Source organism: Grus americana, chromosome 3, assembly GCF_028858705.1.
Source record: "Grus americana isolate bGruAme1 chromosome 3, bGruAme1.mat, whole genome shotgun sequence".
Classification (NCBI taxonomy): Eukaryota; Metazoa; Chordata; class Aves; order Gruiformes; family Gruidae; genus Grus; species Grus americana.
Genome location: NC_072854.1, coordinates 55416451 through 55436159, shown reverse-complemented (window position 1 = coordinate 55436159; position 19709 = coordinate 55416451). Strand labels below are relative to the sequence as shown.

The 19709-nt window shown below is 40.7% G+C and overlaps 1 protein-coding gene across 1 annotated transcript in view; it reads left to right on the top strand.

Annotated features, from left to right (window-relative positions):
- The first annotated feature begins 17908 nt into the window (after positions 1 to 17908).
- Positions 17909 to 19709, top strand: part of CEP85L (centrosomal protein 85 like) — a 155156-nt gene continuing 153355 nt past the window's right edge. Inside the window, exon 1 of the mRNA XM_054819548.1 lies at positions 17909 to 17988. Coding sequence (XP_054675523.1) covers positions 17976 to 17988 — 13 coding nt within the window. The 5' untranslated portion in view covers positions 17909 to 17975. The remainder of the gene's footprint in view (positions 17989 to 19709) is intronic.

Here is a 19709-nt window from a genome sequence, read left to right as displayed (position 1 = left end):
ACATCTCTCTGAATTTGCCCTCTTCAGTATACTGAAGGTTTTTCTCCATGGAGTCCTTCACGGAGTTACTTCCTGCAGTGCGGCACAGGCTTCTCTCCAGCATGGGTGGAATTTCAGATATGTCTCTTCATCTGTTTTGGGTGGAGAGGAACCAAATAAAATTCAACAAAGGCAAGTGTAGGGTCCTGCACCTAGGGAGGAATAACCTCAAGCACCAGCACAGGTTAGGGGTTGACCTGCTGCTGGGAGGCAGCACTGCAGAGAAGCACCTGGGAGTCCTGGTGGACAACAAGCTCTCCATGAGCCAGCAATGTGCCCTTGTGGCCAAGAAGGCCAATGGTACCCTGGAGTGCATTAAGAAGAGTGTGGCTAGCGGGTCAAGGGAGGTTATCCTCCCCCTCTACTCTGCCACATGTGAGACCACATCTGGAGTCCTGTGTCCAGTTCTGGGCTCCCCAGTTCAAGAAAGACAGGGAACTACTGGAGAGAGCCCAGCGGAGGGCTACAAGGATGATGAGGGGATTGGAGCATCTCTTATATGAGGAAAGGCTGACGGAGCTTTAGATATTTATAAATATTGATGAGATCCCCTCTTAGTCTTCTCTTTTCCAGGCTAAACAGACCCAGCTCTGTCAGCCTTTCCTCATATGAGAGATGCTCCAGTCCCATAATCATCCTCATAGCCCTCCGCTGGGCTGTCTCCAGTAGTTCCCTGTAATGAACCTCTGGAAGTTCCCTTCATCTTCAGAATTAGAGGCTGGACTGTGTTCTAAAGTGTGAGGACACTGAGGTATTATCCTAAAATTGTTATGATGTTGTTGTGATTTAAGGTCTGCCTGGAACTGCACAGTGCATTTCAGCAGTTTGCTCTCTTGGGAGAGTGGCAATGTTTTGTGCCTGTCAAATGGAATTTCTGGTCCTAAAACCTTGTACTGGATTTAATTAACACTCTCGCTGGCCTGCACCAGCTTCTGAGAAAGCGTTTCTCATGTGGGGCTTGTAATTATATCTCGGGGTATTCCACATGATGTGGAATGCTATTATTGCAAAGCTAACGGTTTACCCTTTTAACTCCAGTATGTCTATCATAGCACAAGATAAGTTTAATGATAAAATAAAAAAAGGATTGTTGAAGCAAGATTTCAGGTCACGTTTTTAGCAATTGGATTGGAATCAGCCATCTACAAGAAAAACAGATATCGAAACCAATACTTGTCTGCTTTAACAACTAAATATTCTTTAGTTGCTTAGCCTTTTGATTTATTTTATCACTTCTGAATTCGTTTCTGTTTCACATGCCACCCCCTTTCTCTTGTGCAATGCAACAAGAGAAATAAACTGACTTTTGTTACACCTCTAATCATCACTTCTAACAACTCTTTCAGCGATGATCACATGAAACTGTACCCATTATGTGTAATAACTTGCACTCATTTTGCTACCCTCTCATGCATTTAGAGCTGGAAGCCCATACAGGAGCTTACCGTCCCAGGAATGACAGCAAGGCATTATGGAGGGATGCACTTTCATGTTTCTTTCCCTCAGCTCAGCTCTATACTAACGCCCTGGGAAGGTGTGGGAGATAATTGCTTTTTGGTAGAGGGCGGCTAGAAATTGTGTGTGTGTAGGGGGTTCTTTCATCTTCGCTGTACACTGAACAGATATAGATAGTAATTTGTATGAGTAGTTCAGACTAAAAAAAGATATGCCCTACCACAGCTTACCTTAAGATTTTTACCTCCTAATTGAAAATTATCTTCCACTTAACTGCCTTTCAAAGTCATTAGCATCGTTCAGCTGGGGAAATAGCTAAATCATAACTGAGGCTGGTGGGCATAAGAGACAAACATAAGAAGCAATCAAGCTCTTTTCAGTAACTGTATACCCCAGGCATGTAGCAAAGTTTAAACATGTGCTGGGCTATGCTGTCCAATGCTGGCTGATGAAAATGTCTAATATTACTCTGATTCCTGCTGTGTAAAGGGCAACAGGACTTTTTATGTTCTGTGTAAATAAGCAGGATACTGTCAAAAGGTAAATAAGCAGGACTGTGACAAAATACATTGTTATTACAGTTAATGTAGCATACCAAAGACATCTTAAAACTAGCAGCTTGACAACTTACTGAGCTTCTCAGGTAGATGTTGCAACACACATTTCTGTACTCCTACGGCTCTCCTGCTAACAGCATGCAAGTATCTAGTTTAAAACCAGCTCTATCATGGCCATGCAACTCAAACTTGGAGTACAAACACAGCGCTAGTTTCCCCAGATAACAAAACCGACCCACTAAACCTTCAAAACTAGCTTACAGATTGGGGCAGAAAGGGTTTACTGTCCAGATGCATAATGACCATGGGCTCTCTTCCTGTTCTCACCAGGAGCTCCGTACCAGATGAACTGAGTCTTCCCTTCTTAGCATTACTATGTATTTTTAAGAAGGAAAGCCAGCATGATGTAGCTTGCCAAAGTCACAGAATGTTGCAGCTACTTCTAGACTGGCAGGACACATCCTTTATTCCTATTGTGAGCCTGGGCTTGGCTCAGAGAGCGTGTCCTGCCTCAGTCTCTTGTGATAGTGAGACCTAACTTGCTCGTGTGGATGCTCAGGGAATTCAGTCCGGAGGTAGGCCTGGGCTGCAGCATTCCTGAGTGTCTCTAGTGCCACTGTCTCTGCTCTTCCAGGTCAGTGAGTTCAGCCTTGGGGCGTGTGTCATTTCTACAAGTCATAAAATACTTGTTCATGGGTGTGCAGGTGGCACCTGGCTTGTGATAAGGATACCTAGTTTCTGTCTTTCTACCAGGGAATCTCTTAAACTACTGCAGGGGCTGTAGTTTGAGGCTTACAAAAAGATCAAAGTGGGGGCTGGTGGTGTAGAAGTTACTATTTTTGCTTCAAGACAGGAAACCAAACTTTTCTCTGTAGTCTGATTCCATCCAGTTAGCCTTGCTGCTGTCATCATCTTATTGCAGGCTTGCCTCTATAACCTCAATTCTTGTCCTTGTTAGATATTTCTGCGTAGCTGCTGTCACCTGTTAGAACTCAGGGCATCACCACAGCCAGAAACCTCAGTGGAGACAGAACGCAGACAGCTGCTGACATGTTAAATACAGGCTCATCTAGCCATGCTCCAAGACCAATAGCCAGTGCTTCTGCCACACCTCCCACCAACAGATCTGAACAGCAGCAGTAATTTGCATCACTGGTGAATGGTTTCTGTGGTGGCTTGAGTCCCCTCTTCTCCTTTCTTTCTCTTTTGTTCACATTCTCCCTTCATTTCTTCATACTTTCTTACTTGCTTCAGGCATGCCAGTGCAGAAATCATCTACACAGAGGTATTTTCAGACTGCGAGCTCCCCAAATGTGGCAGTTGTTAGTGATACGTCTTCTTAAAAGTCCATTCTTAAATCCATACACCCTAAGAAATTCAAACCAAATGCTGGAAAGTTTTGCTACAACACGCATGTTTCAGTGAGACCCATCTGGGAGTTCTCTCATAAAAATGTATGGGTTATTAAAAGAGTTCAGTTTACCTGTAGATCTTGTGCTATTATAGCATCTTTTCTCCTCTCCAACACTTTTTTTCTACGTTTAGGATGATAGCTGACACTGGATTGTGCTTGGCTGATGGGTTGGAGGACAGAATTAAAGAGCAGAATGGGAGCAATTTTTGTGGGTTCAGATTACTTACAGCACTTCTGTTAAATAATCTGGGCTCATGGATGCTTCCAATGTAACCCTTTTGCTCTGTTCCACTAAATTGAACAGGAGGAAAAAAATGCAACTTCATAATGTAATTACCAATATGTGGCTGAGTCATTAAAGGATTAAAGTTGCAATACACTTTGCATCACTCGCATCTTTTTATCTAAGGAACAAAGTCTGTTTATACAGACTCATTTATAAAACCTGCTCATCCTTACACAGGAAAAAAATTAACCACTTTTAATTTTTGTGGTCTGCAATAAATAGTACTTGTAAAGGAACTTTAAAACTGTACGTCAAATTCAGCTCCCATGTAAATACGTGTGACTCCTTCCAAAGTACCAGGTGATGGGCTTACCTACAAGTAAACCCTGTCCCTATAGGGCTGAATTCGGCCTGAGGTTTCTGCATCTCTCAGCTCATTAGTGCAGGTTGCACGGAGCCTTTTGGAGATCACTCCAGTGAAGTGTGAGCAGCGGCAACCAACTCCATGCTCCTGTTTCACACAGCCACATAAAGCAGCAGGGGCAGAAAAGATGACGGGTCACACTTGCTGTCACTTCAGTGAAAAGATTAGTATTAAGGGATTAGGAATCCAATTAGACACTCCTCTTCTTTTAGCAAAAGCCGGCGTGTCAAAGGTTACTGTCTCTCAAGAGAATAGTGGTGCACAGATGGCTGAAAATCCTGACATGCTTTGATGCAAAAAAAAATTTTGGCTCTGTCATTTTGTTTCTGACTTTGGAGCTCCTGAGGAAAGCAACCCTGTCACTGGCTGGCTGGGCTCCTCCGCACAGCCACTTCCATCTGTAGCCATCTTGCCACTCTAATCGAACAGATTTCTTACCCAGATTGGTAGCTGTTTGCCAGACAGTGTTACGGGGCTGTCAACAAATGGATTGCAAATCACTTTTATATTTGTTTAAAGGAAGTTTCTTCTCTTGTCTTTCACTTATCTTCAGTGAAGCTCAAGGTCAGTAGTTAGAAGCTTTTTAAAAAGAAAAAAATAGCGTTTCTTTTCTACTTCGTGTCTGTTTGTAGGAATTTATTGGTTTTTGTCACATGCAGTTTAATGCTGGACTTAGTTCAATATTGTATCCCTTATATAGCAGTGTTTCCTATTCATCTTTTCTGACAATTCACTTGTACCCTTTAATGAGGCATTCAGAAGGCTTTGTATTTTGTTAAATTGGAATTTGTTAAAGCAATATTGACCAGAAAATTTCTAGAATTCCAAGATATTCATCCAGCCTCTGTTGGGCTTTGCAGTGATTGCAGAGGGATTTGTCAGAGTAGATTAGTGCTTTAGTCCATCACATACAGTACCTCTGGCATTTTGGTACTCCAGAAGACAATGGACATATCTTCCCATTGTAGATCAAGTCCCATTCCACAAAATACCCAGTTCACTGCAGATTTTTCTTCAGGTCTTAAGGGTGATCAGCAATGATATTTGGTTGGTGGTGGGAGGGAAGAAGTTTGCTTTCCCCTTCCCTCTTTTCTTCCTCTTATGCATATTGTCCAGACACTACCGAAGTCTTTGCAGAGTATCCACCTAGATTTGTCAGCTGTTGCCAAAGCACTTTGAATCATGGCTTGTGTGACATTGCTGATATATTGAGGAATAAGAAGTAATCTAGAGAAATCTAGATGAGTCCTTTTTTAATCCCTCTAGTCCTGCTTTACAGAGAGGGAAGTTTGTGGAGGCATTCTCCAAGAGTTCAGGAGGGAATTGGTAGGCATATCATGATAGCACTTCATAGGAAGAAAACATCCCAAACATCCCAAACTTGCCATGGAAGACCACCAAGTATTTACTGTTACTTTAACCTCAGATCCAGGTATAAAATAGGATCTCTAGCACTATCTTTCTTGATGACTGCCAGCTGATACCAGGTTCACCAAGGAGATCAGCTTTCAGATTCTCTGACTGATCTTTTTTACATACAGATTTTTACTTGCTGCAGAATTTAGGTTGATGTATAATTCAGTCCTCATCTGAAATTGTACAATAAATTGTACAGACTGAATAGGGAAGGGTAAGCACAAATAAATAAATATTTTTTAAATATCTGTAGGGTAGAAAGTCAGTTTAATTCACATATAAAAAAACTTTTCTGAAAAGGATAGAGGGACTCAGCATTTCCATCAGCTTTTTGTGTATCTTGTTGCAAATGGTTGCTTCTTGAAAGCATGTTTTTGCCAATTATAGGGATGATTTATTTTGCTAGGGGTTTTCAGCAGCAGAAAGGCTGGGTTTGAAATAGTAAATTGAAATTAACAAATGCCCCCAGCTGCATCATCATCAATTTTATTCTGGGACTACTCAATATCATCCTTGGAACCTCTAATTGGTGGTACTTACACCCTCAGAAGTACCAGCATCGTTAAGAAACAAGGACATTGTTTCTTAACTTGCTATCTTTTGGCACCTCTCTCTGTGTTCAGCTCCATTACCCTGGTTGTAAAAGAGGAAGGTCCCAGGGAATTTCTGCAGAAAGTGGCCAGGAGGAGGTATGTGTGGATGATACTTACAGGCTTGGTACTCCCAAACACCAGGTGTTGGGGAAAGAGTTGAGCCCTCCGTCCTGAGTTATAGGTATGTTGCTTGTGCAAGTCGGCTGGACTCCTTTCTCCACTGGAAGATGGAAGGAGAGAGTTCTTGAACCTCTAGGCTTTCAGGCTTGCATAAAAATTGAAAATAACAGTTATGTACCTCACAGCAGGACTTCTAAGGAAGAATCCATTATTTTTGACACCAAATGGGTCAAACTATTTCAGTTTAACTAGACACCAGCACCATTAAAAATAATGGTAAAGCAGCTGACAGAGCAATGCCAAACTTCCAATTCAAAGGAGTAGACTCATTTCAACACCTCAGATGGCCCTAGCAGTGTGAATAAAGCTCTAGTAAACGTCCATAATTTATCAGAATATGTTCCTAACCTTTGGAAGTTTAACTCCGTTGTGGATGATTGATGTTTTTATTATAACCCAAATTATGAAAGGGCAGGGAAACTTCACAAAAAGTACATGGTACAGAATGTTTGTGTGTTGTAAGGCAGTGTAAGGTTGACTTTTTGTTTGGCCTGGATGAAAGGCAATGTCAGAGGGCACTGTTCTTGGGAGCAGTTACAGCACCTTTCTTCTCTTTCCATTTTCTCTGTCTCTGAGGAAGAACATAAAGCATTGAAAACTGAATCTTCTGACAGTCTCATTTGTTCTGAGCTTTGTTTGACTGTACTATGATGAACGGTTTAGGAATTACTTAGGTCTGACCAGTCTGTTTCCTGTACCTGATATTAATACTGACGCGGACTTTTGTGGAAGCAGATGCAGGCTGCTGTTGATCTCCCTCAAAATGCAATAAATTTAATGCCATTAAAAAGAGAGCTATTTTGTTAATTAAAATGGATCCAGATCTATGACCATGGAGCAGAATGGATCCACGTAAGCTATGCTACCTGAAGCTTCCTAAGCTTCCGTCATCAGTACCCAGAAACCTAAGGACGTCTGTTTCCTGATGGTCATGACCAAAGACGGTCCATGAGATTGTAAAACTGGCAGGAAAGCAAATCTTCACAATGGTTGTAAACATGTAAACAGCCCCTCCAAAGTAGTTAACAATGAAAAGCAATAAACAAAATAAGTTAGGATGAAAGATAGTATTCGATATCATTTTCTATTTTATTGTTTTGGTTAAATAAACCATGCTGTAAATTGGACAAATTCTATCTTGATTAGCCAGCATATCCTTCTTATCATCTCTAAAATTGATATTATTATATATTCTTATAATTATAATTCACTGTCTGTTAGCTTGTTACATTGTCTTTGGATAATCCAGACAAGAAATAAATAATGTATATTTCAAAGCTAATTTAATTTTCAGTGATTAAAAAGTAATTAACACCAGTTCAGGCAATCTGCACAATCACATTTCTTGCCATCACTTTAATTTTCTTGGAACTGAGAAAATTAACAGCTTTTTAAATTAAACAAAACAAATGTTGTTTTGGTCTTTCCAGACTGTTCACAGTAAATCCCTCTATCCTCATGCCTGTAAATAGTTGCAATAGTTTCAGTGAAATCCCTCACTTCTTAATATTTAAGTGGAAACGAAACATAGACCTTGAGCTGCAAAAGTATGAAGGAGGCTGTTTCAAAACCACTGCTGGGTCTGGCACAGCAGGTAGTCCCGCCAGCCCAGCAGCTGCAAGACCCAGACACACAAGCTCAAAATGGATATTTTCACTCTTTTTACAAGCAGAGCATTTGGCTGCTGGTGTATCTTTTGGGTTGCTTTCTGGTCTGGCTCTAGTGTTTTCTGCTTTCAAAGATGTGGGTTATGATGACCCGTTTTCTTTGATGCATGTCTCCTTCCTTCCTTCTTTTCTCTCTCTTCCTCTCTCCCTCTCTGCTTTTCTGTTTAGGCAATGCGTGATTGCAAGCAAGCTTCTGCTTACAATGCTGAAGTTAAAGTCACTCTGCTACCCCACCTATCACTCCAATTGACAGCAGAAGCTAAATTCAGACCTAAAGTATGCCTCTGCTCCCAGCAGGCTTAATGTGCTTCTCATATACACATGAGGGGAGTTCTGTGGCTGCCCCAGCAGCCTCCTACCCTGAAATCCCCAGGACAGTGAGCAGTGGTGCACTGCAGAGCCCTTTCACACTAGAGAGTGACAACAAAGACCACGAGAGCTGAACCGGGCAATTGCTACCAGAGCCTCTGGAGATAATTTTCTTTTTCATTTTGTATCATACAGATTTAACTGTTTTCTGTAGCACAGAGTTGGTACATTTTAAGCAGCTGATAGGTTTTCTAAAAGACTCAGCAATGTTTGTCATTTTAATAATGTGCATACTTGTTGAGTGTTGTATCAGTACTAAATACGTTATTGCAGCTTACCTTCTCAGAACATTTGGAAGCATTAATATTTATCTATCTATTACTGTGTCTATATTACAATATATGTAATTCATGAGTTTTGTCAGTTTTTAAAAATTTATCAGTTGTTCCATGGAGGTCTAAAAGGGAATAAAGACTATAGAAATATAAAGATATCATTTAAGAGGGAGTTGTAAACATTTATTCACCAATTCCTGAAGTTATAATAATTGCTCTACAAGCAAATATCTTTGGTAATAAATCTTTCTGTTCACATGCTCTAGGAAACAGATAAGGAAAAGGACCAGTGGACTTGATTCCTGTCACATTTGTTTTTATCACTGCCCTGCTAAATCATCTCTGGTAAGTTGTTTCACAAATCTTTTCTGACCAAATGTTTGTCAGTGTGGAACAAGAATTCCCACATGCCACTATTTTACTTGTAATACTGCTAGTAAAATTGTTTACAGATAAGGTCTTCAGACTCATTTGATTCATTAAGCAGTAAGTATGGCTTTTACAGCTGTATGGGCTTTTTATCCTCTGGCTATTAACCCAGATGATGAAAGGAGTTCATCATGGTGTGACCTTCTTTAGAAGTTATTTGCATTTTAGTTTGGTGGCTTTCCTTGGCCTAATACATAACATAGAAATGGGTCTATTTGGAAATGCCAAGTGACTATATTGAAGAAATCTGACTACCAAAACACAAAAGTAAATGTCCAATTAATGCCAAGTATGCAGAAAGTAGTTAATTTTCCTGTCTTTCTTTATATCTATAATTAGACTTTGAGGACTCTGTTGCCCTCAGGCAGAGTGCCTGGTCTCTAGCAGTTGCACATGCACATTTCTTACTGTTTCCATAGCCTGCAGTTTCTATTTTCTTTTCATGGACCATTGCTAAGCAATTGATTTTACTTCACACAGTGAATTCTCCATAAATAAAAGGTTGGGAATAACACTTTAACTTAAACAGTCAGTTATTGTAATTCTCTGTTTATTCGCTCGATCAATATCTTACAGTTGGTAAAAAAATACATTGACTCTGAGACAAGAGGAAGTTAGAATCATAGAATCATTTTGGTTGGAAAAAACCTTTAAGATCATCAAGTCCAACCGTTGACCCAGCACTGCCAAGTCCACCACTAAACCATGTCCCTAACCACCACATCTACACGTCTTTTAAATACCTCCAGGGACGGTGATTCAACCAGTTTGCTGGGCAGCCTGCTCCTGGTCCCTGTCTTCCAGCTCAGGGGGCTCGGTACCCAGAGAACAACTGGTCTTACTACTAAAGACTGAGGAAAAGAAGGCATTAAGTACCTCAGCCTTTTCCTCATCCTTTGTCACTATGTTTCTCCCCGCATCCAATAAAAGATGGAGATTCTCCTTAGCCCTCTTTTTGCTGTTAATGTATCTATAGAAACGTTTTTAATTGTCTTTAATGGCAGTAGCCAGATTAAGTTCGAGTTGGGCTTTGGCCTTTCTAATTTTTTCCCTACATAGCCTAACAACATCTTTGTAGTCCCCCTGAGTTGCCTGCCCCTTCTTCCAAAGGCCATAAACTCTCCTTTTTTTCCTGAGTTCCAGCCAAAGTTCTCTGTTCAGCCAGGCCAGTCTTCTTTCCTGCCCATCTTTCGGCACATGGGGGTGGCCTGCTCCTGCACCTTCAAGATTTCCTTCTTGAAGAATGTCCAGCCTTCCTGGACTTCTGTGCCCTTCAGGACTGCCTCCCAAGGGACTCTGCCAACCAGTCTCCTAAGCAGGCCAAACTCTGCCCTCCGGAAGTCCAAGCTAGCAGTTCTGCTGACCCCTCTCCTTACTTCTCCAAGAACTGAAAACTCTTATCATTTCATGATCGCTGTGCCCAAGAAAGCCTCGAACCATCACATCACCCACAAGTCCTCTATTCGCAAACAACAGGTCCAGCAGGGTGCCTTCCGTAGTTGGCTCACTCACCAGCTGTGTCAGGAAGTTATCCTCCACACACTCCAGGAACCTCCTGGACTGTTTCCCCTCTGCTGTATTGTATTTCCAGCAGACATTTGGCAAGTTGAAGTCCCCCCCAAGAACAAGGGCTAGCGATTGTGAGACTTCTCCCAGCTGCTTATAGAATATTTCGTTTGCCTCTTCCTCCTGGTTGAGTGGTCTATAACAGACTCTCACCATGATACCTGTTCATGCACTCCCAACATGAATCCTTTCCCAGCAGTTGCAAAAAGACCCTACAGCAAAGTGTTAGTGATAGGAGTTGCTGGTGGATGTCACAGCACTCTGTGTTTCTTTCTTTCTGAATTACTTCTACCTTGAAAAATCAACTGGCAGGCCCAAAATGAGTTGGCCTAGATACATGTTTCTATATTCATTCATACTGATACCAGGGAAATCATTATTTCAAAAGTCAGTCTCTTACTTATGCAAAAATAACACAGTGGACAATACTGGCATACCATATACTGAGGTGTTGGCAGAGATAAACTGCTTCAGTCTGCAGCAAGATTGCTTTTTAAGTTAATTGCTTCATCGTTGTCATTGCAGGATCGTGCATATGGATAGCAATTTATGCAGTCATTTTGTGTTGGCTATTATTACTAAAACCTTTTGTCGCTTTAATTAATGACTTTCACTTCATTGAAAGCATATTTTAATGAGTTTGAAATGCAAAGTGTGTCTTTAAAAATCAGAAATTACTGTTGCTGAGAGTTAGTGGATGAGGGAGGCAGGCTATTAATGCCAAAATTCCGGTGATCTGTGCTTTAAATCCTTGGTGTGATCACTTGTTAGTACTCAAAATACCTTAGTTCTGAAGCAGTATTGTCCAATGCTAAGTAGAATCTCAGGAAATGGTAATTAAAAGAATGTGACTGAGAAACTGGGATAAAAGATAACAAGAGAAACATCATAGTTTGTAAGTGTATGATTTAAGGCAGGAAATTGTATCTGATACTGTTAACTGACAAAAAGGTGTCTGAAGCTCTGATTCTGCAAAGACCATGTAACCCTTAAATAGAAGAGAGATATATAGAATATGCCTAGATTTAGAAATACAAAATGTAATTTTTAAGGTTTGAAATAAATCTTGGTGTTCAGATTCTCTATGCCTGTAAACATTTTCACTATATCTCTTCTGTGACCTAAGTTCTGACAAAAGAAGAAGGTTGAGAGATGATTTAACCAGAGGCTAAGCTTTTCACATTAAATTCACATTTCACATTAAATTCTGCATTTCCTAGAAAGAAGTTTTTGTATATATGATAATAGATTCTGTGTATATTTTCATGGGGTATCCTGCACTGTAAAAGAATTCCAGCACCTAGATAAGTCTACAGGTAACATTTTGTCATTAACTAGAGTAGATATGCATGATGAAACAAATTTGATGTCAGTGCCTGATGTTACATTTACTCTATCAATGCAATACCATTTCAGAAGTCCTTAAGGAGACCCAGCCATAAAAGAATTCACTTATACAAATAAAAGAGTGCTGCTGAAAATGCATGTCTTCTCTGAATCATTACTCTACATTTTAAGGTTCTATGTTTGCCTCCCACTAAAAGGGAATTCCTTCTACTGAATCAGATATTCTAGGTTTACACATAGGAAGAAACACAAGGTTGGGCTGCCAAACTTGTAAAATCAATTTGGTACCTGAATTTTCAATGTGTTTTTACAAATTACCCATAACCAACAAAAGATGTCTTTCAAGTGAAGTTATACTCAAAAAAAACCTGGGGAATGCCATGACTTGCACTGGTTTCTGTAAATTGCAAGTGAATAGGACCAAATTAAGAATTTTTTCATCATACACAATGTGGAGGAGGATTGGTGGTTCCTTCTCTCTCATGCTGTCTCCACAGATCTCAAGGAATTTAGAAAAACACAGAAACTTGTGTTGTCAGTGAAAACAGAGAGCTTAACAGAAAGTCTGCAAGGAGCAAACCACAAAAGTGTGATCCTTCCTGTCCACTTTCTGTGTAATGACACGTTTTAAATCAATGGATTTTGAACTTGTGCATAGGCTGCATAAGGTCAAGATAAACAGATATGGAACTGGCAAAGTGAAATAAAAGAAATGTATTCTGTAGTTAATTGCCCTGAATGCTAAGAGGAGTTGCAGCCATGTGAGACCACAGCTGGAAAAGATGGAAATTTAGCAGTCTGACAGGGATTCCATATTTTGTGTTCTTGCTGACGTAAATAAAAGAAATGGGATTTATTTTATTTGTATTGTACACATTTTCGCAGCACAATGTCAGTATGGTCACATTTCTAAAACTCACCTTAGATTGCTAACCATTCCTTTACAATGGTCTGAATCAATCTCGTGGGTCAGGAATAGTCTTTCTGGTTTCCTTTTTTTTTTTTCTCTAAGATGCACTGTGGGTATTCCTGCTGAATGAGTGATTATTTCCAGCTGTGTTAATAAATTTTCTGAAAAGATGACAAGGAATTGTTTGGATGTTGTCTTTTAACTGGCTAAAATCAATTTTGAATCTGAAAAGGAAGTGTCTAGTATCGATTTCAGACATATAGTTTGCAAAGAACTAGCAAATATACTGTGGGGAACAAATCTTTACAAGGAGTGGAAGAGGAGCAGCCTTGAAACGTTTCTATGATTCAGATATTCTTCAGAGGTTCTTCCTTAAAAATGGCACTTTGAAATGAAAATGCTTCCCTTTTTAAAAAAGAGGAGAATTTGATGCCATGCTTAGTTTTAAACATATCCTTGTCTCATCCCACAAAGAGAAACCACATAGTTTGAATTAAACAAACAAAGTAAGAAGCAATAACTATATTTTAAAAATGTGGCTCAGGAATGTGTCCATTAATGAGAATAGCTAATGTGAAGAAAGATCTTTGCATAACAAAAAGGCTGAACTCCCAAATAATTCTTTATTCATTAAAAAAATAAACTTGCATAAGCATCTGTTTACTATAGATGCTACTGTCAGCACAATTTTAATATGAATTACTATGGTTTGGCTTTGTTTCAGGCAGTGTGTATCACAACAGGCTGTTTAGAGTGATTATTTAACCCACAGGTATTTGTCTCTCCACCCGGTGAACCTCTACAGTCTTCATTTTCAGACGTGAATTATAGACCTAAATTACAGATCTGGTTTAGCAGATCTGATCATTCTGAGAACTGTTAAAAATTATTTCAAAGAGAAAATGGCTGTATTTGCAGTTATCTTTGGGTGAGGACAGCAAGGTGTCTCACCAAGTGAAAATAGTTGCATAAATGTAGTGGAGGGATTCGCTGATTGGCATGTAGTGGCCTAACATTACCCAAATGCAATCAGTGGTAGCAAGATCAATCTTTATCTTACCAATATGTATCTGAACATTTGCCTGGATCCCAAGAGAAAATGGCAGTGGGTAAACCCCATTAATCTCATGAGGAAATATATCTTCTAGCAAGGAAAAATACTTCAGTGTTTCATTTAGTCTTGAGTATTGCATCAGAAAAACAAAGACTTGGGCATCTAAGTTAAAAATTCATCTCTTCAAAACCCCTGCAGTACTTCTGCACAACACAAATGGGAATTTCTGTGTGCCAACTTTCCAGCAGTGAAGTTCCCTCAGGAGTTAAGTGTATGTTTTGTGTACAGTCTGTTGCTACCTACTGTACGTAGCTAAGCTACATTGAGATCTTTATTTTAAGCAAATATCTTCTGAGCTCATTGGTAAGGCTAGGTGCATTTGGTATTCAATTATTCTGGTTCAATGTACAAGACATTTTCCCCATTAAACGGTAGTTCAAAACCTGTGTAAGTTCAAGTCCATCTTCTGTTCATGAGTTTTTGAACTCACCTTTATTATGGATGCTTAAATTAGCTACATAATGCTGTAGGATGAGGCAGCTTTAATCTTTTCTGTTGCACAATGGAACAGATTTATGAAGTAATTAGAGAAAGACAATAACTTCATGACTAGATCACTTGTCTAGGTTGGGGGAGGGAAAGAAGAAGGTTCTTCCTTCCACTCTTGTAATTACTTAACATTAAATATCCTACCAATAAATGAGTTTCCTCAAACCTAGGAGAATGTTTAAACCTCAAGGTCAAGGAGAGATTCAGGGTAAATATGTAAATATTCAATGCAAAGAGCAATACTTTCAACACAAGGAATCAACCCTGTTGCATACTGAGGCCAAAGCTGGTAGCTCCTCTGAGGCTGTGTTGGCATCTCTTCCCTCTGAACTGAACTGCTTCCAGGAAGTTCTTGGTATATGACTTGCTCTCAGTCAAATGAAAATTTTAATATGCATTTAAGGCCAGCAATATCTTGTTCCATAATCTGACAGCGCATCTAAATAGGAAAACATAGGTTTGCAATGCTCTGTAAGGAGTTAAAAATTGAATTTAGACCTTCCATATACTGGTCTGAGCACTGGTTTATTAAGAATTGGAGGTCTTCTGATGGTAGCAACTGCAACAATGTGTGTGAAGAAGCACTGGTACATGTGCCTAGTTTCAGGACAGAGTTCATGTCTGTGAGTGAGTACAGAGAGGATGGAAGTGCTTGCCTGCAGTGAAGAGCTAGGTGCATAACACCCAACATCTCAAAGGGATTTTGCTGGCAGCTAGTCAGCAAACAACCTCCAGAACCTGTGTTTGAGCCCCTCACAGAGCTTGGGCTGAAAGCATTCCTTGCTAGTAACCGTTCAGGTGCCTCTGTGCTTTAGCTGTTGTGGGTTTCACACAACATTAGGGCTCTGAAGTTAAATAAAAAGCCAGTCACTTAAGAGCCAGGTGTTGCAACATGCACATCCTTTTGTGAAGCTGGTCTCTAGCATGTAAGAGCTGGGTCCTCTTCTCCCTCTCATACTGCTATTCAGTTACATACGTGCAGTACGGCTCAAGATAATTGCTGATTCTTGGCCAGAGTGATGGACTAAGGGAGACAGGGCCAGACAGATGGATGGAGTTCCACAGAGGAGTTAGCAATGTTAAACTGAAGAAGGAGAAATGGTGGCTATACCTGTAAAAGTTGGCGGGGCAAGGAGGGAAGGGAGAGAGAGCAATCATGAAGTGTTGTGTTATACAGTCCAGACTGAAGGGCAGACGAGGGAGAGAAAGGGAAACAATCAAGATGTAAAAAGGCCTTTAATTTTGTTTTCATTTATATCATTACTTATTAGAAATCTTTTTAGTAAGAGGAAGGCATGGGGACAAACATTTTGGTAGGGCCTGCTGCAATAGCACAAGCAGTAATGGTTTTAAACTGAAAGAGGGTAGATTTAGACTAGATCTGACAGATGCAGAAAGCTGCCATTAATATCCAGCTCACAGAAATATGCATGTCCCTGAAAACATTCAAGGTCAGGTTGGACTGGGCTCTGAGCAACCTGATCTAGTTGAAGATGTCCCTGCTTATTGCAAGGGGGTTGGACTAGATGGCCTTTAAAGGTCCCTTCCAACTTAAACCATTCTATGACGCTATGATTCTAGGAGTAAGAGAGGAGTTAAGAAGCTAGAAAGTGAAGAGTCACTTGAAAAGGAAACAGTAAGAGGGTTAAGGCAATAAGAGGAACCCAGAGAGGAAATAGATGACGCTCAAGGGCAAAAGGGCCTTTAGCTGTGGATCAGTTGCAGAGATGTCTGACCTGTCAAGGGGACAGCCTTTTCACTTCAGTCAGCCAGTAATATCCACCATTCTTGTCAAATCATCTGGTGCAGTTATCTGCTGATAAAATGATAGTGGGGGCAGCAGAAGTGGGGGAAGGGGAAGATGCTACTTTTTGTCTACATTTGTAGGTTCTTCAAAAAATGGCAAAGTTACCTAGGGTATCAAATAACCCACATGGCAGGGGCGTTGGTGCAGGTGGGTTATTCTACAGAAGTTTAAACTATGTTTTTCCAGACACTGCTGCTCAGACGATGTGCAGAGGCAGTGAGGAAAGACTGGGTATGTTTAATGGAAAAACTGCAAAGAAACCAGATGCATTTCACTGAAGATAGGTAAAATTTTTCCTTCAGGGAGTCTCTACATCCTTTTACTTGCATTATGCAAGAGAGCATTGCTAACTTGCTTTAGTTGCTGGCACAGATGTTTCCTTTTACATGTGCATCTCCAGTGATTTTTCAGTCTGACATGTAGCTGCGTAAGCAGGACCTCCTGGAGTCTGTGTCATGGAGCTGACTCAGTTTACAAACAAATACTTTTTCCTAATCACTAACCCTGCAGAATCAGACTGAGATCCTAAAGGCATTCTGCAAGTTTCTTGACTCGTGCCCAGAAACACAGATTCTATAGGCTACATCTGCCCTTCAGCAACCGTGTACAACTGTTCTTTTCTGTAATTCTGCTGTCTTTTCCTGCCACACCACCCCTGCAAGATTTTTCAGATGTCAGAGCAGTCAGAATTTGTTCTTGCAGTTACAACTTAGTTAAGAGCGTTTCATCCACTTACATGAATATTTCATTGCTCTGCTGCTAGTCTCTACCTTATCTAACCACCCAGTGGGTGCTACACTGACTTCGACAAAAGTGCAGATTTGAAAGTATAAACTTTGGTGAGGCAATCCAGTTATTAAAGACATGCCAAACTGCCTGCAGTATCTGATATTATCAGAGCTTTTCCATGTGTTCATAGTCTTACATGCATATTTCTGTGAGCTGGATATTAACGGCAGCTTTCTGCATCTGTCAGATGCTAATTCAGAAACAAAAAAGAGATTGTAGTTCCTGTCTTAAAGGCTGTGGGATGCTGGCATGGTTTCAGCTAGCTGTCTGCCCTACTATGCAACCCTGTTGTAAGAAGAAGGTAGGAGAAGGAGAGGAGGGTCCTGATTCACTGCGGACTAAGTTCTGCCTCAGCCAAGAATTCAAAGGCACGTAGAGTTGTCTTTGGACCTACTCAACCCATGAGTGTGCACATCTCTTCTCAGTACCCTCACTACCACACTGCAGCAAAAGACGGGGCAAGAGAGGTCCAAGTTTGTCCCTATATGACCAGGAGGCAGCAAAAGGTCAGTATTGCCTTTAATAAAGAGAGGTACCCCATCTCCAGATAAAATCAGTAATAAATGATAGCACACCTGGGATGCTTTTCATCTGTATATCTCAGAGCACTTCACAGAGGTAAGTATAGCTATTCGAGCATGGAGCTATCGTGAGTAATAAAGTCTTTTCGCAGACATATTTCATGCAGATCTTTGTTAAAGTTACTTCTCTCCACATGGCGTCTGTTTAAGATTTACATGCAAACTACAAGAAGAAGGGGAGGCGGCTGTCAGTTCTTGCTTACCAATCCTGTGCTGACTGCCTTTGCACTTTGCAGCGGGTGGTTTGAGCTGCAGACGTGTAGCTTACCCGTAATTACCACAATTTCCTGTTACACTCATTTGAAAAGACAATGTTCCTGAGGAAGTTATGAAGACGGCAAGTAAGTTGCTGCCTTAATTTCTGTGTGTATGATTAAGAGTGCTGTCTTAATTATGTAGGTTAGAGTTTATTTACAGTGCTTCTCAAATGGTGCTATCTTTTGGAGGGATGAGAAGGCTTGTGCTTCCAGATAACATATGGGCAAATTCGGGTATTCTGCAGTCCTCTCAGCATGTTGCTCAGAAACGGCTGCAAAAGAGTCAAGGCAACTCTTTCTTTTACTGGTGCTGAAACTGTGAGGAAAGTAGCTTAAATACTCACTTGTGAGATGCTCCTGCAGCTGGGACGTCAGATAAGAAAATGTAACTATTAGTAAATGTTGTAATGACTGTAAATGTTCCTTAAAGGCAGTAACTGAAAAAGCAATTTCACATGTTCAAACCAGCACATTTTTTTAAGGTCCTGAATTATTTATGCCTTCAGATGGACTCTCCCGACGGTTGTGAAGTATGTGCTAGAGAGCTCCCTCGCTGTTCACAAAACAGGGTTTTCAATAGGAAGGATATCTGTACCTTTTTGCTGATGGCCATGGCTTCCTGCCTTTGTTAGGGGGAATATGGTGGAGGGAAGCAGCAAGTTTGCTGCCTGTCTGATGCACAGATAACCTGTTCAGGGCGCACAGTATTACTGCACAGCTTGCGGCACAGATAGGACTGGTTTGACTTTGCCTGTGCTGTCTGTCATGACAGCAATTGCCTTGCTAGTTACAGCTCCAATGTGTACAGAGGGCTGAGTATAGCTCTCAAACAGAGGGATTACCCAGAGAGAATATTAGGTGCTATACTTTTTTCTGGGCACACAATGTGTGCGAGGAAATGTTGTGGGAAAAGCCGGGTTGCTAGGCAGTTGTTTTGCTGGTAATGCGGGAACTAAGCCAATGCAGAGCAAGCCATAGAGGCTGTTCCTTTCAGGCCACAGAACAGCAGAGAGCCTCAGCACGTTCTTCGCGCTCCAAGTTTTCCTCTGTGTCTGTTTGGAACCATTGATGCCATGTACCCACTCTTTGAACCTGATAAACCACCGGCGACACTCTTCTCTCCACTCACCCAAAAAATTTTAATTTCTTTAACACATCTCTGATCAGTTTTTAAGTTCCAGTTTACTCAAGCGAAACTTCCGTTGTCACCTTTTAAAAAAGGAAAGAAAGCTACTAACTTAAAACATTGCAAATGCAAAATATGAGAGCAAAATTATTATGGTTTAGTATGTGAAATGAATACTAGAGAAAATAAATTATTTAGCTGTATGCTTATCAGTGACACTCCAGGTTTCTTTGCGTCATCACTTTAAAGATTGCTTCTGCTTAAGGCTGAGCAAACTAGAATACTCCCCTCTACACTTACACTAACTTAAAACATCATTAACTGGATTTGAAGTGACATGCGGAGGCCCAAAAAGATCACTGTAGTTTATGTGAAGAACCGCGAGATCCAGAGACTTACGACGGCAGCCTTAGTAATAGGGACTAATTTTCATTTCTGAGATAAAGTAGAGAGAAAAGTAGAGCCCTTGGGCATTACATTGCACTTCAGTAAGCTGTGCAAGGCAATCTTAGGTCCTTCAGCTGTAGACTTGGAAATGCAATGCCAGACAGCAGGAAGCCAGAGAGCTGCTCTCTGGGAGAGTCACGGATACCATACCGACACGCTGACTCTGATTTAAAGAAGAGAGAGGGTATTTTTCAATACCACTATTCAGCTTTTCTCCATTGCCTCCTGTGAG